This window comes from Podarcis muralis, chromosome 5, assembly GCF_964188315.1.
Source record: "Podarcis muralis chromosome 5, rPodMur119.hap1.1, whole genome shotgun sequence".
NCBI classification, from domain to species: domain Eukaryota; kingdom Metazoa; phylum Chordata; class Lepidosauria; order Squamata; family Lacertidae; genus Podarcis; species Podarcis muralis.
The window spans coordinates 68,017,782-68,041,817 of NC_135659.1; the positions used below are offsets into that span (position 1 = coordinate 68,017,782).

Consider the following 24,036-nt stretch of genomic DNA (forward strand, 5'->3'; position numbering starts at 1 on the left):
TGCCAGGCAGGTTTTTTCACACAATTGAGATCTACCTACTGTGATTGCCCCAAACCTCAGAAATGTCTGAAAATGTGTTGTCTTTTACTTTTACATTTAGAACAACATGATGAAGCGTTAAAAAAAGCACAGACTAAACAAAATGACTTATTGACTGAACTGGAAGAAACTAAAAGTTCTTTGCAAAAGGCAGAGGTATGGACTTGCAATATTTTTTGTACAATAATACAGAATAGAAGTGAAAATTTTCTGAATTGTATCTTAATTTCCATATATATTCTTTATTTTGTTTAGAATACTTGTAAGGGTTTAGAAACTGAGTTGCAAAGTGCAGTAAAAACATTAATTCAAGTAACTGAACAAAAGGAAGCAACCATAGAAGAATTTAAAGAATTTAAAGGAACAAGTGCATCAGTTATTGATGATCTCCAGGCTAAAGTTTCCAGTTTGAAGGAAGTGCTAGAAAAAGAAGAAACGAGGTAAAAATGACCTTACATGCATACATAAGAAAGAATAGCACTATTGGTGATAACAGGGTTTCACAGAATGACAAGAACATTGAGAATCTGTCACTTAATTACAAGCTTTGCCCAAGTCTTTACATATGAAACTTTCTTTGAAAAGGAGTATTTGTTCAGGTATATGTTGTTGTTTAGTCGTTTAGTCGTGTCCGACTCTTCGTGACCCCATGGACCAGAGCACGCCAGGCACTCCTGTCTTCAACTGGTGCAGGTATATAGTCAGGACAAAATAAATACTCCCCATTCCCAAATAGCTTTCAGATACGATTATTTGTTGTCTAAGGGTTAAAGTACATGTTACGTAGAAACAGTATCCCCACGGTTTGTGTTTTTTCTTTAAATAGCAACCATGCATGGGAGGTGGGGATCACAATCCGGACCATGGAACATGGGAGATGGAAACCTAGCAGTTTCCCTCATAAGGGTGAATAATAGCTTTGGTGTGACTAATGAGGCGGGCTTTTCAAAAAAATTAGGGTAGTTTGCTTGGGGTAATATGCACTGGAAAATTTGCCAATGCCCTAGACCAGTGGGTCCCAATTGGTGGTCTGTGGACCTCAGGGCGTCCATAGCAACATTCTTATAAAGCTACCATAGAAATATCAAAATTTTCAAAAGTAGGGGTCCACAGTACTTAGCTAATTGGGAGCCACTGCCCTAGACTCATAGAGAGTGATCTAATTTAGCATATTTATTTTACTTCTGTTTAGTAAAGTTAAAAAAGATTAACTGCCAAGTTGGCCTAATATATTTGCAGTTGATATCCACTCATTGTTACTCATGACTTTACAAAACTGAAAAAATTGCTGTTGAATTTGAATTTTTTTGCAGGGGATTGTTCTTAGGAAAATTTCATGAAGCAAAAGGTTAACCCCCTCTCTCCATGCATTGTGGTACTCATCCTGATCAGTTCCCACTATATCATCTGTTTAAAAACAAACCTAGAATGGGATCAGGGGGAGGAAGTGTGCATGGAACATCCATTTGTATATAACTTGTATACATGTAGTATGTATTATAGTTGAGGATATGGAAATGGAAAAATATGATAGTTGACTGGATTTAACGTATTCCTTTAGAACATGGTTTCCCAATCTTGCGTCTGCAGCTGTTGTTTAACTACAGCTTCCATCATCCCTAGCTAGCAGGACCAGTGATCAGGGATGATGGTTATTGAAGTCCAAAAACATCTGGACACCCAAGTTTGGGAAACTCTGCTTTATGGCCAAAGCACAGTGTGCTGGGAGATCCATGACTAACTTCCAATTGTTTTTGATTTTTTAAAAACGAAATGTGGTAAGAGTGGGGGATCTGCTCATTTGATCAAGGAAGTGATACAGTGACTGGAACCAGTTAACCTTTGCAACTCCATTTATCCAGTTTAATTTGCTTCAAGATGTTATTTTCTCTGTGTACAAGTGTAGAAGTAAGTGCCTGTAGAATCTGACAAGGGTCCTTTAAATCAGCACACCCAGCTCTTCAAGAGGTCAAGGCCAACTGCAGAATAAGCTTTGTTTGCCTACACAAGTCTTCACAAAATCTCAGCTCTTTGTTGTAAAGCTCAGTCAGCAGCGTTACTGGGAACTGCCCAGGGTCCTCACCTTTTCTGGAGCCATTTCTTGTGTCAAAGTACCAAGTCCCAAAACCAAAAACTTCACACATAGTAATACTATTTAAGGAATTCCAATGATATATTTTGTTTTTATAAAATTATTTAAAAGATCCTTACTTTTCTGTTTGTTTGTTGACCAAGAGAAAGGAAAGATGGGGCAAAGTCAGCTGAGGATGGGAAAGAAAAGTTAGGTCTGTTACTCAACCTGCCACTCAGGTTTAATGCATCTTTACAGCCATGTTTCTATAGACATTTCTGTCAGTGTTTGAAAAAGAAAAGGTTCTGACCTCCTTTTTACTCCTTTGCCTAGTCCTTGTACCTTAGTTGGCACAAAAGAGTCTTTGAGAAAGAGTATTCTTGCAGAGTATTGCTGCTTTTATTCTTAAAAAGTCTTCTTCTCCAACCACGACCGACAGCTTTTACACACACCAAACGCAACCAGCTTTCTTTCTTCCAACCAACCAACCAACCAACCCACACCAAACACTAACATTGACCACTCTATATATACAGGTACAATTAGGTGAAAGGTTGCATAAGTCATTGTAGGCCACTGACTCATGCTTACTTACGGTAGTTCTTCTAGCATTAAAGAAACAGCAGCCAATTTTTAGCTGTGACAATTTCTACCATTAATAGGCATTTCAAGCAGTAAATATATGTCTCTTAACAGTTATACAAATATGTTTCTCTCCCAAGTTCATCGCTATATGATTTGCTGATTTAATCAATTTTTTATTTCTTATTAAATCATACGCTGAATGTTTTCAATGAATTTAATAGACAGAAGGAACTCAGGGATGATTCAGATATATTGGTTTTGGAACTCCAAAAGAAATCAGCTGAATTAGGTATGTTGAGGAAATAGAGGTATTGTGTTGTTTTTTTAACTAATTATTATTATTAGCAGTGATAGTTCTATTATATGAATATTCATTTAAGTCCTGTGTTCAGTATGGTAATTCAGTAGTGTAGCAGTTATTGTTTCCTTTGTTAGGCAAGAAAGAAGGAGCCAGTTGTTTAGAATCAACAATGATGGTTCTCAATTTTTTTTCTGCTAATCCTCTTTCTCTTAGGTAGGAAGTTTTAATATTCTCTCTTTTCAATACACAGTGATTTCTTTCCAGGGAAATCGAGTAATTCTATCTTTCATTTTTGAGTATCAGTGGCTCTGTGTTGGGGCCAAACATGATGCTAAATGCAGCATTGGTAACCACATTGGTTGGGGTCGGAGGGGAGTAAATAGATGGTTCTGGGGAACTGATTTTTGCCTTGATTTCAGCATGCAGGGAGGGGAGGTTTAATTCTTTCCTCCCCCACTATGCCTCATTGAAAAATCCACTCACACACTTCCTATTAGCTCTAGGAGGGAAGTCTTTGTTAGATAATTTTATCTGCTAGGACTGGAAGCAGGAGAGAGATAGGGCACAGAATCAGACTTGTAGAGTTGGAAGGGACCACAAGTGTCTTTTAGCAATGCAGGAATCTTTCACCCAATGCGGGGCTAGAACCCATGAGCCTGAGATTAAGAGTCTCATGCTGTAACAACATCTCAGCACATTGTGGTCCTGATGAAAACTGGCCCTCAGAGGGGCCTAATACAGCTGAACTTCAGGCTTGGATAGTCTGAGGCACAAACAAAATTGATGGAGTAGGGAATGAGGCCCTAAAAATTGGTGTCTATACCCTCTTTGTGCAGATTGATATCATCTTTATTTTGCAGGTAGATTTAGATTCATGTTAGCAGATATATGTTATGTACTGAAGTTCTCACCCTGGGCCAGCAGGGGGATACTGTAGATAGTTTTCACTCAGGTCCACATATGCAAATAAGGAATTGAAAGTGACTCTCAGTGATTGGATAGTTACAGAAAGTTGTTACTGTTGCGTTGTAGTTGAGCTCTACAGTGGTACCTCAGGTTACATACGCTTCAGGTTACAGATTCCGCTAACCCAGAAATAGTGCTTCAGGTTAAGAACTTTGCTTCAGGATGAGAACAGAAATTGTGCTCCCGCGGCACGGTGGTAGCAGGAGGCCCCATTAGCTAAAGTGGTGCTTCAGGTTAAGAACAGTTTCAGGTTAAGTACGGACCTCCCAAACGAATTAAGTACTTAACCTGAGGTACCACTGTATATAAGAAGGTTGGCTGAACTCTTCAGCTCAGTTCTGTTCTGGCCTGTGAATAAACAAGAGCTGTCTGAAGAATTGCTGTGTCATCTGATATGTTCACCCACAACTTAACAATATGGATCAAAGTAAATATCAGGTGTTGTGTTTGTTTTAAAAAATCCAACTGTATAATGTCAGTCTGTAAACTTGATTTGGAGCCATTTTTGCCCCTGCAGATCCTGACTCATTGGTGCTTGTACTTTTATTTTTGGGTGTACATTTAAAACATTTTAAAAATACAAAGGGTGCTCTTAAAGGGTCTGCTCCATCTATCATTGGCTATTGCTCAATACTTACTATGTTATTTATATAAAAGCATTTCTAAACTACTTAATACTTAAAATGTGTGAAAAATACAACATTAAAACAGTATAATAAAATAGATACAGATATGTACACACAGTAAAAAAATATCAGACACAAGTCAAGAAGGCACATGATCAAGAGTATAGTTGACGGTACTCTTTCTACAGCATCTGTTCTATTAACAAACTGATCCCACAACACATTTGAGATAACTTCAGTAACTTGCTGAGTTGAACTTAAAAGCAAATAATATATGCGACTTCTCAACAAAGAATGCATTATTTTGTATTATTTGCATTTATATTTGTTGCAGAAATGATGGTCAAACTGAAAAATGATAAAGAAAAACAACTTGAAGAAATGGAAATAGCCTTGGTAAGGGACCTCTTATTTACACCACTTCACCAGTTAGTCTTATTAAGTTTCATTTCCTTCATTATACTGTGGATTAATTCTTCAAACCTCTACCAATTTATTTTAATTACCAAAATACACAAGAACCATTCATACACATAGTAAAGCATACTTGTCCTATGTTCAACTCTCCATTGATTGTGATCCAAGTATATATTGCCTACAATTTTATAATCTCAGGCCATTATCCAAGTTCACAATCATCATTGTCTTCTTTGTGTTAAACATAATTGGCATTTAAAATATATTATTACTATATGGTTTTAAAATATCTGTATTATTTAGGAAAGTTCAATCAAAGTTCAAAAAGATTTGAAGAACCAGTTGGAGTATGCACAGTCAGAAAAAAATCAATTAACAAAGGAAAAGGAATCTAGAACTGCTGATGACTCTATTATTCAGGTTAGCTTGTTTTATTTTCTTTGTTGTTGTTTGGTGCAGCAAACCCACTTAACAAAAAATCAGACAAAAGGAAAGTGATGGGAAATGCATGAGAAAGTGTAGGATAATGATCAATTGATGGGGAGTCATATAACCTCAGTTATGACTGAAGTTGCTAGATCATGTGACCACTTTGAAAGGGGTTTGGAATAGGTGTTAAGTGTCTTCATGCCCTGCCATATCCTGGAATCCCCCTTTTTGTGGAACTACACCACAACTAAGCTGTGGTGAAGAACTTATGCTGGTGTATCTCTGGCTCAGCCAGGGTAAGAGACTTATGCTGACATAGCTTGGCTGAACCAAGAAAGCTCCAGACCCTCTTTCATCCTGGTATGTTTGGGATTTGGATTGCACTGTTTCGCTGGATCATGCTCTGAGCATAAAACTCATACAGAGCACCATGGGGCTTTGCAGAGCCCTGTTTCCTGTTCTTAGCATGTGCACACATGGTAGTGGCCAGGGCAACCCAGAGAGTGGAAGATCTGTGTGCTCAATCTAACTCACTGTCAAGTTACTTGAGCTCCAAACTACCAGTATCTTGACCATGTATAGAGGGAGAAATGAATGGAGATGTGGGGTGCATGAACTAGTGCTAGTCAAGGATTTCATTCCATCCACATTTTAAGCAGGTATCCTTCAGTTTTCACACTTTTCTAAACTGCCCTGTCTGCTGTGGGAAAACTTCAACTAATATAACACAACCTGTTTCATTGAAGTTGTTGGACACAGTAGGTGTAAAGTGCAAATTCTTTCATACTTTTTTTATCTGCAGAAAAAAATGCATGACTTGGAAATGGAGTTATCTAGAGCATTTGAAAATAAACAAAATTGCTTAGCGCAGCTTACAGCAGTGACAGCAGAGCTCGAAAAAGAAAAGTATGTTCTTATTATACATAAAAACTAGCAAAACGTTGCTTATGAAAGGCTATTTCATATCATGTTTTGTTTTTAGTGAACTATCACATGTAATACCCTAACAAAAATTGTTTTATTTTTATTATTACTGTTTATTATTTCAGTTTGTCACATAATAAAAAGGTTCTCTTGGCAACTTGCACAGTTTTTAAAAAACCATCACATTTGACCATGTAAAATCAAAATAGCATCTCATGCATATGTACAGAAACTGCAATAAGCATGACAATCATATCCCCTTAGAATTTTGGGAGGAGAGGTACATTTAAGCATAGCTCTGAAAGGATGTTAATGTTGGTGCCAGGTGGACCTTGTTGGGTAAAGCATTCCATAGACATGTTGTTGTTTAGTCGTTTAGTCGTGTCCGACTCTTCGTGACCCCATGGACTAGAGCACGCCAGGCACCTCTGTCCTCCACTACCTCCCGCAGTTTGGTCAAACTCATGCTGGTGACCTCGAAAACACTGTCCAACCATCTCGTCCTCTGTCGCCCCCTTCTCCTTGTGCCCTCCATCTTTCCCAGCATCAGTGTCTTCTCCAGGGAGTCTTCTCTTCTCATGAGGTGGCCAAAGTACTGGAGCCTCAGCTTCACGATCTGTCCTTCCAGTGAGCACTCAGGGCTGATTTCCTTAAGAATGGTTGCGTTTGATCTTCTTGCGGACCATGGGACTCTCAAGAGTCTTCTCCAGCACCATAATTCAAAAGCATCAATTCTTCGGCGATCAGCCTTCTTTATGGTCCAGCTCTCACTTCCATACATCACTACTGGGAAAACCATGGCTTTAACTATACGGACCTTTGTTGGCAAGCTGACGTCTCTACTTCTCAAGATGCTGTCTAGGCCTGTCATTGCCCTTCTCCCAAGAAGCAGGCGTCTTTTAATTTAGTGGCTGCTGTCACCATCTGCAGTGATCATGGAGCCCAAGAAAGTAAAATCTCTCACTGCCTCCATTTCTTCCCCTTCTATTTGCCAGGAGGTGATGGGACCAGTGGCCCATGATCTTCGTTTTTTTGATGTTGAGCTTCAGACCATATTTTGCACTCTCCTCTTTCACCCTCATTAAAAGGTTCTTTAATTCCTCCTCACTTTCTGCCATCAAGGTTGTGTCATCTGCATATCTGAGGTTGTTGATATTTCTTCCGGCAATCTTAATTCCAGCTTGGGATTCATCCAGCCCAGCCTTTCGCATGATGTATTCTGCATACAAATTAAATAAGCAGGGAGACAAAATGCAGCCTTGTCGTACTCCTTTCCCAACCCAATTTTGAACCAATCAGTTGTTCCATATCCAGTTCTAACTGTAGCTTCTTGTCCCACATAGAGATTTCTCAGGAGACAGATGAGGTGATCAGGCACTCCCATTTCTTTAAGAACTTGCCATAGTTTGCTGTGGTCGACACAGTCAAAGGCTTTTGCATAGTCAATGAAGCAGAAGTAGATGTCTTTCTGGAACTCTCTAGCTTTCTCCATAATCCAGCGCATGTTTGCAATTTGGTCTCTGGTTCCTCTGCCTCTTCTAAATCCAGCTTGCACTTCTGGGAGTTCTCGATCCACATACTGCTTGAGCCTTCCTTGTAGAATTTTAAGCATAACCTTGCTAGCGTGTGAAATGAGTGCAATTGTGCGGTAGTTGGAGCATTCTTTGGCACTGCCCTTCTTCGGGATTGGGATGTAGACTGATCTTCTCCAATCTTCTGGCCACTGCTGAGTTTTCCAAATTTGCTGGCATATTGAGTGTAGCACCTTAACAGCATCATCTTTTAAAATTTTAAATAGTTCAGCTGGAATACCATCACTTCCACTGGCCTTGTTATTTGCAGTGCTTTCTAAGGCCCATTTGACTTCACTTTCCAGGATGTCTGGCTCAAGGTCAGCAACCACACTACCTGGGGTGTACGAGACATCCATATCCTTCTGGTATAATTCCTCTGTGTATTCTTGCCACCTCTTCTTGATGTCTTCTGCTTCTGTTAGGTCCTTACCACTTTTGTCCTTTATTATGGTAATCTTTGTACGAAATGTTCCTTTCATATCTCCAATTTTCTTGAACAGATCTCTGGTTCTTCCCATTCTGTTGTTTACCTCTATTTGTTTGCATAGCTCGTTTAAGAAGGCCTTCTTGTCTCTCCTTGCTATTCTTTGGAAATCTGCATTCAATTTCCTGTATCTTTCACTATCTCCCTCGCATTTTGCTTGCCTTCTCTCCTCCGCTATTTGTAAGGCCTCGGTGGACAGCCACTTTGCTTTCTTGCATTTCCTTTTCATTGGGATGGTTTTCGTTGCTGCCTCCTGTACAATGTTACGAGCCTCCATCCATAGTTCTTCAGGCACTCTGTCCACCAAATCTAAATCCTTAAACCTGTTCCTCACTTCCACTGTGTATTCATAAGGGATTTGACTTAGATTGTATCTTACCGGCCCAGTGGTTTTTCCTACTTTCTTCAGTTTAAGCTTGAATTTTGCTATAAGAAGCTGATGATCTGAGCCACAGTCAGCTCCAGGTCTTGTTTTTGCTGACTGTATAGAGCTTCTCCATCTTTGGCTGCAGAGAATATAATCAATCTGATTTCGATGCTGCCCATCTGGTGATGTCCATGTGTAGAGTCGTCTCTTGTGTTGTTGGAAAAGAGTGTTTGTGATGACCAGCTTGTTCTTTTGGCAGAACTCTATTAGCCTTTGCCCTGCTTCGTTTTGAACTCCAAGGCCAAACTTGCCAGTTGTTCCTTTTATCTCTTGACTCCCTACTTTAGCATTCCAATCCCCTATAATGAGAAGAACATCCTTCTTTGGTGTCACTTCTATAAGGTCTTGTAAGTCTTCATAGAATTGGTCAATTTCAGTTTCTTCAGCGCCAGTAGTTGGTGCATAAACTTGGATTACTGTGATGTTAAAAGGTCTGCCTTGGATTCGTATCGAGATCATTCTATCATTTTTGAGATTGCATCCCAGTACAGCTTTCGCCACTCTTTTGTTGACTATGAGGGCCACTCCATTTCTTTTACGGGTTTCTTGCCCACAGTAGTAGATGTGATGGTCATCCGAACTGAATTCGCCCATTCCCGTCCATTTTAGTTCACTGATGCCCAGGATGTCAATATTTATTCTTGCCATCTCATTTTTGACCACCTCCAACTTACCCAGGTTCATGGTTCTTACATTCCAGGTTCCTATGCAATATTTTTCTTTACAGCATTGGACTTTCCTTTCGCTTCCAGGCATATCCGCAACTGAGCGTCCTTTCGGCTTTGGCCCAGCCGCTTCATCAGCTCTGGATCTACTTGTACTTGCCCTCCGCTCTTCCCCAGTAGCATGTTGGACGCCTTCCGACCTGAGGGGCTCATCTTCCAGCGTCATAACTTTTATATGCCTGTTGTCTTTGTCCATGGAGTTTTCTTGGCAGGATACTGGAGTGGCTTGCCGGTTCCTCCTCCAGGTGGATCACGTTTGGTCAAAACTCTCCACTATGACTTGTTCATCTTGTGTGCCCTGCTCGGCGTAGTTCATAGCTTCTCTGAGTTCTTCAAGCCCCTTCGCCACGGCAAGGCAGTGATCCATGAAGGGGTCCATAGACATGGACCACATCAAAAAAGGCCCTTTCCCTTGTCACCATCCTCTGAACTTTTTTCAGAGGCGGTACATGGAGAAGGACTCAGGTGATGAACACAGGGTCCTAATATGTTCAAGTTGCAGTCAGTGAAGATTTGCCAGAGCTGGTATTATATGCTTATTCTGCATTGTTCCTGTTAACTCTCTTGCTGCTGCATTCTGCATCAGCTGTGATTTCCAAGTTGTCTTTAAATGCAGCCCCACATATAGTGCATTGCACTAATTTAATCTATAGGTCACTTGAGTCGAGATTACTGAAGCCAGGTATCCTATCCAGATAGGAACTTAGCTGGGCCACCAGGCAAAGGTGGTAGAAAGTCACTGAAGTGTGCCTCCATTGACAGTAGTAGATCCAGGAGCTGTGTCCCCAAGCAGACAATATTGCAGTTGCAAAATCTACATTGACTTTACTACACATTAAATTTCTTATATACATTCCAGCTCACATTAATACTATTTTTATTTATATACGAATAATGTATAAATAAAAATAAAACATTCACATTATTCTATCTGATGCAAGCTAAAAACAGACAGTGGGACACAATCCAGCCTACTGATTTCACCAAATAGTAGCATTGTATAAACCTCTCTCTATGAAACTATTTAACTGTAGGTGGTATCTGATGAAGCGCTTTTGCTAGCACAGGAGTGGGGGGAGGGGGAGGGAGAGGAGAGGCAGAGGTTCCATTGCACAAGTGGAAATCATTGAAGAAGCACTTTGTTGGATACCACTCAATGTATGGATTGTGTCTATAATCACACACTTGCGAAGTACATATAAAATCATTATTTCTAATATTTCTTTATTATTCTAATAGATTAAAGAATGAGCAACTAAGCCTGGATTTGAGTAGACTTTTATTGGACAAGGAATGCATTGCAACAGAGAAAAATAATATAGTTATTGATTTTAAAAAGCTTCAAGGAGATCTTAAGGCAGGTTTCCCTTATTTTCATTGTAATAATGAAATATGGTTATGATTTATTTTTATATCGTTTAATGCCAAAATTGACTTATTTTTTTATATTTTATAAGCTGCTTATGATTCCACAAATGTTAAAATGTAGACATCCATAATTAAAATAATTATAGTAAAACAACACCATTAAATAATATTGCAGTTAACTGAGTTCCATTTGTTGACAGTTTTACCTGGCAATGTAGGAGATGTTGGTATTTCACTAATGTGATTCAGAGTTGTTTATATGTAAGTATCAAGAAAAGAAAGATTTGGATGGCTAACAGCTAGCCAGAACAGAGATGGATGGTCAACAGGTAGCCAGAGCACATCCCTTAGGCCTGCTGTGATATGTGCCCAGCAAGGGACACAACACACCAACACCCAATGGCTTAAAATAGTTGTTAAATAACATTAGGCATACAACAGTGCCTTTTGGCACCCTGTTACTGAGTTGTCAGGGTATAGTCACATAGCCCCTGTGCTATCATCGGAGACTGGCTATGCAAGAAGGAATGGAGCTAGGTGGAACAATAATCCTAACCACCAATTCACAAAAACTCTTCAGGAGGATACCATGATCAATGATACTAAAAGTTGCTGAGAGATCCAGCAGAAGCAATATGGTTGCACTGTGTCTGTCCCTCCTCTGGAGATTGTCATTTGTCCAGGTGACCAAGGCTAATTCTCTGCCAAACCAGGCCTAAACCCAGATTGCAATGGTCCATATAATCAATTTCTTCCAAAAAAGGAACTGGCACCACCCTCTTGAGCATCCCCCCCCCGGGTATGAGCAACTGGGCAGTAGTTATCAAGTACCTCAGGGTCCAGGAAGGTTTTTTCCAGGAGTGAACACACCTCCTTCAAGGTGGTGAGGACTGCCCAACACAAGAATGCTTTAACCACCCACTGAATCCACCTTGCCTCACTCACCAAATTTTCACGAACAAGCCAGGATGGGCAAGGACTGAAACAGTAAGAAATGGGACGGAAGGACAAAAGTACATTGTCCACATCAGGCCTCAATAACTGGAAATGATAATATAGAATTGAATAAGATATCATACTGGGTTCCTCACCAAAGCCTATATTATCACTGGCATAAAGATCAGCATGAAGATGATAGATTTTGTCCTCAAAGTGCCTAGCAAAATGACCACAGCAAAGGCTTTGACTGTTTCAGTGTCCTATTAACAGGGACAGATGATACCAACTTTTTTACCACACAAAAGAGCTCTGTTGAGTGACTACTTGAGGACATGGAGGCATCAATGGTTATTTTTTGCTGACAACTGCTACATGGTAGAGGCGGTTATTTGCTCTAACCAGAGTTTTATTGGCTTCACACTGAATCTTACATCACTTACTCTCTAGCCCTCATCCAACCTGTTTCATTGCTCATCACTCAGAGGAAAACCAAGGAGCACAATGAGCTACCCAGTGTTGGAGTGGGGTAGTCCAAAACTATAACGCCAATAGCCCTCCTCATCTCACTGTACCAAAATGATGTAAGGATTTTCACAGGTTCATCAACTGTTGTTACTGGAATATTTATCAGATTCCACAAATCTCTAGGGATGAACCATCCAAATAAATCTCCTACCTCTACATAAAGGGCTGGTGTCCTAAGTCCAAACTTTATCGGACAGAGGTCTAGTCATAACAAATGGGTCAGCTCTATTCTTCCACTATCCAAACTATTCTTAACTTGCCCTGAAGTAAATAGTATATCAAGCATGTACTGTGTATTGGCCCAAGACAACTTGAAACAGCTCCATAGATGTCATGGAGGCCTTGAAGTATTGAGCTGGTCCAAGCTAGGCAACCTCTGTGTGAATGTTAAAGTCATCCAGAACCACTGTCTGCACCATGGTTGAGACTACTTCTGCCAGCTCAATCAAGGATAACAACACAAACAACGTAACAGGCTGTATGTAACTACGGTATATAAATTCTTTTTCAAGTGTGATTCAACATATCATATCAAAATATATGGTTCTACAGGCATCTCATTATGTTCGTTTATATAATCCAGAGTATGCACAGCTGATGAAGCCTGGTTGGACGAAACAAGGAATTATCCTGGAATCCTTGTCTTATTTTCTGTATGTGCCATTCTTCTAAGTTCTTTGTCTGATACCTGCATACAAGGAAAGCTAGAATTCTTAAAAGCATCTTCACGTGGAACACTACAAGATTGATATAAGAATTCCACACCGTGGATATTGCTAATATAAGAACTGAATAGATTGTATTTCCTGGTCAATCTGCTGGACTTTAATTTCTCATAATATGTTTTGTTTATATGATAAGTTGGTCTATAGAACCATATATTTTGATATGATATGTTGAATCGCACTTGAAAAAGAATTTAGATAGTTACAGTCTGTTATGTTGTTTGTATTGTTATCAATTTTGCATATACATGACAAAGGGTTGGGTAGTGTTTTGAATGAGCTCAATCAGGGAGGCAGTAGGTACACCATCTGCAACCCCAGTCCTGTTGACCTAACAACAGGTAGTATCCCACAGGGTGCACTGCAAGGCAAACAGGGATTTCTAAGCAGAAGAGATGGACCACAGAGACTCTCGACCCCTAGTCCTTCAACCTTGGTTGGTGCTGTACTGAATACCTAGAGGTGTGTGTGTCAGGGTGGGAATAACTTTGTCAAATCTACTCCACCCACCTTACCAACCAGGTCTTGCTTATACAAGCAAATTCAGTTCTCTCATCCATAATTAAATTATAGATGAGGGTGGACTTATTATGTACCTGGCATTGAATAACAGTTCCACCAATCACCAAATCATCAGTTACTTGGCTGCAAGGTAGAGGGAGCAGCCTGCAGCCAATCCCCCTCTCTATTTTTTATGATACCTATACTTTACCATATAATACCTTCCCCTTCCAGAAACATGATGCCAATACCCACCACCTCACCATGCTTACTCCACCATATCCCACTGTGCTCATTATGTACTTCCCAACAGTCAAAATGCAATATTTGCAACCAATCTGGCATTTCAGTGGCAACATACATCATTATCTATCCACCCAGGTTATCCAAGTGTGTAAACAGGAACAGCTCATCCAAGTTCTTACCAAAGTTGTTCCTCTCCATGGCATTCCCCTGGGCATCTAGAATCTGAATTGGAAACACATTGTGACTTCTGCCTCTCACTCAGTAGCAACCCATTCTCTTCAGAATATCAGAAGATGGCGCTCACACCCTTGTTGCTTTCTCTATTGCATATTATATATTGCATTCACATTTTTACTATGTTTGCATATTATATTGTGAAATTTATTTGTGGCAGTGGGCTATCCAAGGTAAATGTTCCATTTGTGGCCATTTTTATATTAGTATATAAAGTTCCATGCATATCACACCTATTTTCAGTAACAGATTGCTTTTATTTTTTTTCAGGACAATAAAAAGATTGGAGAAAAAGCTGAAAAGCAAATACAAAACCTAAAAGAAACAAACATCCAGTTAAGGCAAGAAAAAATGAGAATCTTTTCACTATATTATAGAATGTTTTTCTATAGAATATTTTCAGTTTATATTATAATTTCACAGTATTAGGTTCTTGCTGCAATCCTAACCTTACTAACCTGGGAGTAAACCCCTTTGAATTCAGCAGGCCTTACATCTGACTTGACTCGGTTAGGATTGCTTTGTAAGATAGTTCAAGTCCTATTGAAATTGATGGATCCAGTAAGTCATGACTTAAGACCTATTGACTTTCTTAGGAACTAAGTGCAACTAAGGGCTTATCCATACATAGCCTTTGCCTCACTCTTTCCAAGCACAGGTCCATGACTAAAAGCTCCGTGTCTGAATGTTGTTGTTGTTTTTGCCCTGAGCTTTCCCCGCAAAAATCCTCTCAATCAGAGCAAACATCAATTTGGGTTTTCCACAGATTGCCATTTGCTCCAACTGAGCTTTAAAGTGCAGGTTAAATCTGGACTCAGCCCATTGTCTTTATTCTTATATACTAATGTCTCTTTTGTTAAACTTAACTGATATAGATCAGTTTGAAATTAGTACATTATTCAGAATCAGTTCTTAGCTGTTACTAAAAGTTTTTAAAATTTCAAATCAATTTAATTTACCCTCACATTTAAAATGTGGAAATGAAATAGGTGTAAAGATTAATGATATCTTATTAAATAATGGGCCTTGTCCAGTTGAACCCTTGTATCCATCATTGGACACTAGATTTCTTCACCAAAAATGAATCAAATTATTATCAAAACAATTGGTTCATTGCCTGAGACATTGAAAATAAGGCCACCTCCCTAAAACATTGTCTTACTTTCAAAGACTGTTCCACAAAAAAACCCACACCCTGCTGATAGAGGGAAAAGCCCACCTCACTGGGGGACCCCCTTGTCTCAGTTCTTCAATGCAGCATGTAGCAAAATGAAAAGAGACATTTCCGTAGGTTGACGAGGGGTTAACTAGGTTGGGCTCTATTCTGATCACATAGTTGCCTTGCTAGGTAGAAGCTTTTAATAGTTGGCATAGCGAAAACTGAGGCTGTGTATATACTATACCTTTAAACACATCTGAAGCACATTCTTTCCTTCAAAGAATTCTCAGCATTTGTTAAGGGTTTCTGGGTACTGTATTATAATTCTGTAAGTAGTAAACTACACTACCTATAATTCTTTGAGGGGAAAAATGTGTTTGTGGTTTAAAGGTATGTTAGGTACACAGTCTAAATTTACTGGGCAAAATTCCACCCACCCTTTCAGGGATAAAAGGGTTCCCTGTGGACTTTTACCCCACCTCCCCATGATGTTCTCCAGGATCAGATCTGCAAAGAAGGAGTCAGTCAGGAAGTCTTCTGGCTCAGATTTTGATCTGAGTCAGACAAGAATTTTGAGGTTTCTAATGCTTGCTTCTCCTTTGAAGGTGAGCATTTGGGGAACCTTTGGCTCTGCAGATGTTGATGAACTAAAACTTCCATTAGTCACAGCAAGCATGGGCAATGGCCAGGGATGATGGGAGTTGCAGATCAGCAATATCTGGAGGGCCAAAATTCCCAACACCAAACATACCCTTCAAAGTTGTTTCTTTTTTTGGGGGGGGGGGTTAAGTTCAAAGAACCAATCGGTTGGATGGGGGCAGTAGAAAGAACTTGCCATGCAAAAGGATGTCCATATAGGAAGGAAAGTAGAATAATAGAATAATAGAATTGTATAGTTGGAAGGAACAATGAGCGTCATGTAGTCCAATCCCCTGCAATGCAGGAATCTCAATGAAAGTGTCCATGACTGCTTTAAAACCAACAATGAAGAGTCCACCATCTTCTATTGTCTGTTCTATTGTCAAATGGCTCTTATTGCCAGAAAGTTCTTCAAACTTTCACAGGATCATACCTCAATAACATTGGACTTAAATAAAGCCACTTTTTCTGTTCTATATATTTAGTCAGCTATTTGTTAACTGTAATAACCCTTTCTGTTAATTTGACATGTAGCAATGAATTAAAGTGCCTAAAAGAAGAGATGAAAAAGAAAAATGAAGAGGCAAAAAGCAAACTTGATGAAAGTGAAGACAATGTATGATATTGGTCCTTCTTATGTAAATATTTTAATTGTAAACTGATGAGCTAAAAAATTATTTATTTATTATAAAGTTTACAATGTTGGAACATTAATTAAAACAATGTAAGAAACAAATGTTCCTTTTAATGTTACTTGGCAAGAGCAGGAGGGTTAGGATAAGCCCCTTACTATCTACATCAGGGATGGGTAACCCAAGGTTAACCCACAGTTCATATATGTGTGTGTTACGTGTGATTGTTCTTGATCATAAATTAATGCAATTCAGGAATCTTGTTTATACCTTTTTCAATAATTGTGATTACTTTCTGTATAGATAAAGTGTTATATTGAAAGCTGGCTGTGGGGTTTTTTGGTACGCTTAAAGACAGTAAAAGACAGGATTTTAAATTATGAAAATATTATCATTTTTAAAAAATTGTCAGATTTTACAATATAATTTCAGGTTCGAAACATTGAAAATGAAATTTCTAAAAAGGAAAAGCAACTTAAAACATTTGAAAGCAAGGTATGAAAATATAATTTACTTCATGTTTGTTCAATGCTTTATTCTACAATGTTTCAGTTTTTCAGAAACAATATTTACAAAGAAAAAAAGCATATGCATAACTGAAATGCTTGTTGCAATCATTACTGGTTTATCGTTTCATTTTTAATGATTTCATAGTTTAATGATTATTAAGATAACTTATAGATGTACATGTCTCAGAAAGTAGTTACAGGTAAGCAAATTATTTTATGCACATACTTAAATACAAATTAAAATAATCTTAGCACAACTACTCTAGGTTACAATCCTGCCTATATATGCCGCGTTTACTTCAGTGGATTTATAAAGAGGTAACTGTTCACAACAGCAAGCTTAGCAAGCTCACGAGTAAATTCTATGCAAAAGGATTTGTTCTAACAAAATAATTCCAACTAAAATTAATATTGTAATATCTACCAGCGTTTTCTTTAAAAAATCATTTTTATTGAAGTTATCAGAACAAGGCAGAAACAAACAAACAAACAGAATATCAGTAGGGTACATGTTTGTCAGATGTTTTAACAAAAGTAAAGTGATCATTAAGTACTCATTTGGTATCTTATTGTTTGAAATATATTTTTATCAATTTTTAGATGAACAGTTTAAAGAAACAAATTGAAACAAAATCCAGGAATATTGAAGAATTGCAGCAAGATGTAAGTACTGTTTTAGAGTTATAAAAATATAGATATAGAATTATATCATTTAAAAAATGTTATTGTATAACAAGGGTACCAGGAAGGATCCTCAAACAACTTCTGGTAGCATAGAGTAGAACTGCTGTCCTTTTACAGTCATATGTGGTTGGCTACCCACAGTCTTTATGAATTTTCTCAGAATTCAGTACACCAATATATGTGTGTGTGTGCGCGCGCACTGGTGATACTGTTGAATGCTCCACATTGTTGGGAAAAAATAAAGACAAAATAACTGAATATTTTTACTGGCTCAATTTGCTTATTATGTATCATAGCTTTAGTGGCAGAAAATCACAATATAACTTTAATTTCGTAAATATAAAACCTTACTTGTTAACAGAACAAGGCTTTGCGAAAGAAAGTTGCAGCAGAGAGCAAGCAATTAAGTATTACGGAAGAAAAAGTAAGATGTTTGATTTCTATGTCATTTGAATAATAGTTGAAGAGAAAAGAAATATAAAACTTGAAGAATTAAGACCTACAAGATGTTCATTATTGTGAATGAACTAGTCAGTGGCTAGGGAATCCCAGCCAGATGGATGGGGTATAAATAAATAAATTAATAATAATAATTATAGTCCATTTCAAGTTCTAGTTTTGTTCTTCTGGAATGTCTTCAATACTTGTTTGATTAGTCAGGAGAGCACCAAGATCATTCAACATGTAAGTAAATTGCCCTGATATGATCTTCCAGTAGAACTGGGATATGGAGCAGTTAAATTACAAGTACAGTGGTACCTCACAAGACGAATGCCTCGCAAGACGAAAAACTCGCAAGACGAAAGGTTTTTTGGTTTTTTGAGTTGCTTCGCAAGACGTATTTCCCTATGGGCTTGCTTTGCAAGACGAAAACGTCTTGCAAGTTTGTTTCCTTTTTCTTAAAACCATTAATACAGTTGCAACTTGACTTCGAGGAGCAACTCATAGCACGCGGTGTGGTAGCCTTTTTTGTGGTTTTTGAAGACTTTGGTGATTTTTGAAGCTTTTCCAAAACTTTTCCAAAACCGTGCTTTGCAAGACGGAAAAATCGCAAGACGAAAAAACTCGCGGAACGAATTAATTTCGTCTTGCGAGGCACCACTGTACATGCTTGTCTCTGAAAAGTGGAGATACAGTTTGTCATCTTTAAAAGAGCAACCAGAGACATAGGAAGCTGCCTTATACTGAGTCAGATCATTGGTCCATCTAGTTCTGCATTATCTATACGAACTGAAGGTGGCTCTCCAGGATTTTAGACAGGAGTATCTCCCACTCCTACCTAGAAACAGTGGCGGAGGAAGCCGCTCAGGCCCCTGGAGTGGCGTGCCCAGGGGTGGGGCAAGCTGCCCATAGGGGCGGGGCACACCGCGGGGCCTCCGGAGTCTGCCTGCCTCCTCCCACTCAGCCTCTGTACAGCTGGGGGGGGGGAGGCAGTGGATGAACCGTTTGGGCAGCATGGAGCCTGCATGCACTCAAGCCACTGTGTCTCTCCCAGGAGATATGCGTGGCTCGGGCGTGCTGCAGGCCCTGCAGTGAGTGCCTCCCGGCATTTTGTCACCCCCTCAGTGGTGACACCCAGGGTGACCCACATCTACCACAAACCCCTTCCTCTGCCCTTGCCTAGAGATGCCTGGTACTGAACCTAGAGATGCTTGGGATTGAAGCTGTACTTCATATCTTCCTTGGCACTCCACCACTTTCATCGGAAAATGGCAGCAGATCTGATTCTGCATATGGGTTCACGGCTACTAACTCTCTAAAACTCTGCTGATATATGCTTTCAGTACAGAAAAAGAGCTCTGTGAATATAACATACAGTACTTCATCTAATAACAGAATAAGAGCTACTTTCCTTTTTGAAGGCTTCACTGGTTGCTGTCTCCTTACTGCTGCTTCAATTGCAGTTACTTCAAAAGTCCATTTGGGAATACTTTTCTTCTCCTTTGGATCACTGCAAGGGAAAACCCAAAAATGACAGGGGTGTTCACAGTATGCTAAAACAGGCATCCCCAACCTTCGCTCCTCCAGATGTTTTGGACTACAATTCCCATCATCCCTGACCACTGGTCTTGTTAGCTAGGGATCATGGAAGTTGTAGGCCAAAACATCTGGAGGGCCACAGGTTTTGGATGCCTGTGCTAAAATATATCCAGCAGATTAGAGATTGCATAGGCCAGTCTTTTGACTTATGTGATTGAGTCAAACATTTTTATTTACAGGTGAATAAATTACAATTAGAGTTGGAAAATATAAAGAAATTGCATAAAGAAACAACTGACAACTATAAAAATGAAATAGAGAAGGCTAGAGAAGCAGAAGAAAAACTTTTCAAAGAGGTAAGAGTTCAAGTTTTTTTACATTTTGTAAACTTGCATAATTTGTGTAAGTTAAACTCGTTTTTATTTACATGATTGGGATTTATCAATCTGCTTATCAGTTCCTAGCAGTCTCTGTTTATCATACTCTGATCTGTCTTACTCATAATGTACCCCACATGTTATGGTTTGGGATGAGGACAGGAAGCATCAAATGCAGGTTTTTCTTTCAGGTAGAGAGCTTAAAAGCTACTTTCACACTGGGAAAACCTGATGGAAAAAGAGCTTTAAGCTCTGTGCCTTGGTCAGCCAAAGAAAAGGTTTATCCTACAATCTTGAGCTGTGGGTGTTTGATTTCTGAGATGAGAGAAATGAAACTTGGATTGATGAGGGATCTCTCCTGCCTCCCAAAGTACTGGGAGTTCCTTTCACAAGTATAAAAGATACTAAGGCTAATTCCATAGAATAAGTGTTACCCTCCTAGACTGTATTAAAGGCACAGTAGTATTATATCATGATCAGGAACTTTGTTATGACTCAGGTATTTCACTTGCCAGTGTAGCATCACTGTTCATTCAAAGCCTGCTGTTTGATCCACTAACTAGAACTAGGGTGGTTGGATTAATTACTCTCTTAGAATCTACAACTTTTTATAATAAAAGAAACAGATTTGGGTTTTTTGGTTAAAATTTAGTCTTTAATTGTTACTTTAAAAAATGATTTATTTTTATCCATATTGGTTCAGATGGTCTGTTCCATTTGTGCAGCCACTGAATTTAACTCATAGGTTCCACATATAATTATTGAATATCAATATTATTTCATTAAACTATTTCATTCACATATGATATTAATAGGCAGAGAGAATGAAATTCGTAGCTGATGAAGCAGTAGCAAAGCAGAAAGAAATCGACATTCAATGTCAGCACAAAATAACTGAAATGGTAGCACTTATGGAAAAGCATAAGGTAAACACAACTTATTTTTATACATACAAGCTAGAATCAAGAGAAGGGCCGTGTGGGATGGAGCTGGAGATTGCTATATTTGCTGCATTGGTTCTCACTTTCCAACACACGAGCTATTATTTATATTATATATATTAAAAGGTACTTTTAAATAGTGAGATCTGCTGCAGCAAAAAAGTAAGTGTAGCTCCAGTTGTAGCAATTTAAACATTTTCATTTTCATGAGGTATTTAATTCCCGCCTACTTTGGTGTGTCAGTTATTTATTTATTTATTTATTTAAAAGAACCCCCAAAAACTGGGGTATCTGAAATCGTGGTTGTGTGTATTATCTGATGGGGGTGTAGGTGTTATATTGATTTATTTATTTCATAAAATTTGTGCACTGCGTGATTGTAAAATACAACCTATCAAAAGGTAAAACATTAAAATAAAAAAATACAACCATACTTAAAAACATATCCAAGTTAAAATACTAAAGCAGATTAAAATTACCTTGATATATGTGCCGTTAATCTTTCAACATGTATTTATTTATTTATTTCATTTCTATACCACCCTATACCTGAAGGTCTCAGGGCAGTTCACATAAAATATCAAATGCATAAAATAAAAATAAAAACAACTCAATAAAAAAACCCCCAAGCGATCACTTGCTCCAGAACCTTGCCCAAGAAAGGGAGAATAGCAACTGTCCAGTAGTTTGTTAGGTTTTCTGAATCCAGGGAAGGTTTTTTTAAGGAGTGGTTTTACCACTGCCTTCTTCAAGCAGGCAGGGACCACCCCCTCTCGTAAAGAGGCATCAATCACCTCCTTGGCATAGCCAGCTGTTCCCTCCCTGCTGGATTTTATCAGCCAAGAAGTACAAGGGTCTAGAGAGGAAGTGGTCACCCTGACTGATCCGAGGACCTTGTCCAACTGAAACTCATCCAACACAACAGGACTAGACTGTGCTCTGGACACCCCATGAGATTCATCTGCTATAACAACAGAGTCAAGGTCTTGGTGGATGCAAGCAATTTTATCCTCAAAATGCTTTGCAAAGCAAGTCACAGTGAGCTACTATTGGTTCTATCACCTCCTTTGAGCCAGCCTGTAAAAGGCCTCATACAACACGGAAAAGCTCTGCTGGACTACATGATGAAGATGCAATGGAGGCAGCAAAGTATGCCTTCTTTGCTGCCTTCACTGCCACTGGGTAGGCTTGATAATGAGTCCTTACCAGTGTTTGGTTGCATTCATTCAAATATTTCCTCCAGTTGCGTTCACTTGTATACGTAATATTTTGTTTTGGTTTTTTTACATCTTTTTCCCATTGTGAAATTAGTGCTTATATTCATATAAATAAATATACATGTATACTAAAGTGGAGGGGAGGAATCAGACAAAATCTACACCCATCTGGAAGCACCCATTCTTTTAGGCTAGGATTATATACTCACTTACCTCAGAATAAGCCTGATTGAATTCCATTAGGATTTGTGCATAAACAGATATTATGCTGCTAATTATCAGCTGAAATGAAAACAATTCAGGGAGAGGGAAAGCAACTGGAGCTGGTCTCTCAGCAGAGCTAATAGACTGGTGCTGCTTACCACCTTCCTCTGCTGCAAGCAGGCAGAATAAGCAGTTAAATATTATATGTGAATTAACATATGACCATCTCCTCTATGCAGCATCAATATGATAAGACAGTTGAAGAAAAAGATGCAATATTAGAATGCTATAAGACAAAAGAACAAGAGGTATCATCAACAATAGGATCTTTGGTAAGAATATCTCCTAAACTATTTCAGCCATGGTGTGGCTACAGGTTATCCATTACTGTCCCATCAGTACCTATTTCTATATTTTATTATGATTCACTGCAGTTTCTTTAATCCAATGGAGGAATTTTTGTGTGGGAAGTAGAAGTCACTGTCCAATTTTGAGTCAAAATGAAACCGGCAGCTTTCTTAAACGTAGACAAATGTTATAACTATTTATAGTACTCCTGTACATCTATAGGAAACATGAGGGACAAACTGAAATGAAAATAAATGAGACAAGGAGTACTGATGAAGATATATATTGATGGTGAATTGAATTCAAAAATGTGGCTTTTACTGTAGCTGTCAGATCACTATCTGCCATGCAGAGAGAGGCACTTTATTTTGCAATCCTTTAACAAAGAAAGGTTGAGTTAAATTTTTTAAAATTGTATTTAATTTAATTAAATGTATTTTTTCTGAAAAAGTTGAGCATGTGAACGAGTTTTTAAATAGAGTCTGAGCTACTAAGTTTTTATCTAATTATCATTCTCAGAAAAGTGAACTTTCCAATAAGAAACAGGAACTCTCCTCCCTTCAGGAGCAACTTAAAATAGAAATGGAAGAGAAGGTATATCTTCTGGTTTTTTAATTTTATGCACACAATTCTGTGAAAATAATCTGGGTTACTTTATGTCTAGGAGTTCTTTTTAATTTTAAATAGCCCTAAAGAAGAGTGAATGACACCCAGTGGCAATATGCTTCTAAGGAATAATGATGAATTTGCCTTTTTAAGACAACCATTGTCTGACTTATAAAAAGTGCTTTTTAAGCAAATGCTTGTTAAACACCTGAAGGAAAAGGGAGGGAAGGAAAATAGGAGTTGTTTTTTAATAATAAAAGCACAAAAGTTCATTAACAGTATTGCTCAGTAAATTGTTCAAACTGTTGACATAAAGCATACTGTTATGAGTTTTTTTTTGAGGAGTTGGGGGTCTATTAGACTGCAATTCCTGGATCCATCAAGTGTTAAACTCTAAGTAAGTTTTCAAATTTCTGGAACAGCATCGTGGCAGGGGCGTAGGAAGGGGGGTGCGGTGGGTGCAGTGCACCCTGGGTGTCATCACAGGGGGGGGGGGTGACAAAATCCCCCCTGGGTGGATTGTGCTGCTGTGCTGCAATCGGCCCTCCACCGGAAGGATTGTATCACCACGCCATGATCAGCCCCGGAAGGATTGTGCCACTGCGCCGATCGCCCCGCCCCCTGGGTGGATCTC

General features: G+C 38.8%; 1 protein-coding gene across 1 annotated transcript in view; it reads left to right on the forward strand.

Moving 5' to 3' along the window:
• SYCP1 (synaptonemal complex protein 1) overlaps window positions 1-24,036 on the forward strand; it is a 45,662-nt gene that overhangs the window by 15,530 nt on the left and 6,096 nt on the right. Inside the window, exons 12-27 of the mRNA XM_028734582.2 lie at window positions 101-195; window positions 295-479; window positions 2,917-2,984; window positions 4,923-4,984; window positions 5,309-5,425; window positions 6,237-6,340; window positions 10,808-10,925; window positions 14,377-14,447; window positions 16,439-16,520; window positions 16,969-17,031; window positions 17,646-17,708; window positions 18,091-18,153; window positions 19,949-20,065; window positions 20,902-21,012; window positions 22,688-22,780; window positions 23,316-23,390. Of these exons, the coding sequence (XP_028590415.2) occupies window positions 101-195; window positions 295-479; window positions 2,917-2,984; window positions 4,923-4,984; window positions 5,309-5,425; window positions 6,237-6,340; window positions 10,808-10,925; window positions 14,377-14,447; window positions 16,439-16,520; window positions 16,969-17,031; window positions 17,646-17,708; window positions 18,091-18,153; window positions 19,949-20,065; window positions 20,902-21,012; window positions 22,688-22,780; window positions 23,316-23,390 (1,487 nt within the window). The remainder of the gene's footprint in view (window positions 1-100; window positions 196-294; window positions 480-2,916; window positions 2,985-4,922; window positions 4,985-5,308; window positions 5,426-6,236; window positions 6,341-10,807; window positions 10,926-14,376; window positions 14,448-16,438; window positions 16,521-16,968; window positions 17,032-17,645; window positions 17,709-18,090; window positions 18,154-19,948; window positions 20,066-20,901; window positions 21,013-22,687; window positions 22,781-23,315; window positions 23,391-24,036) is intronic.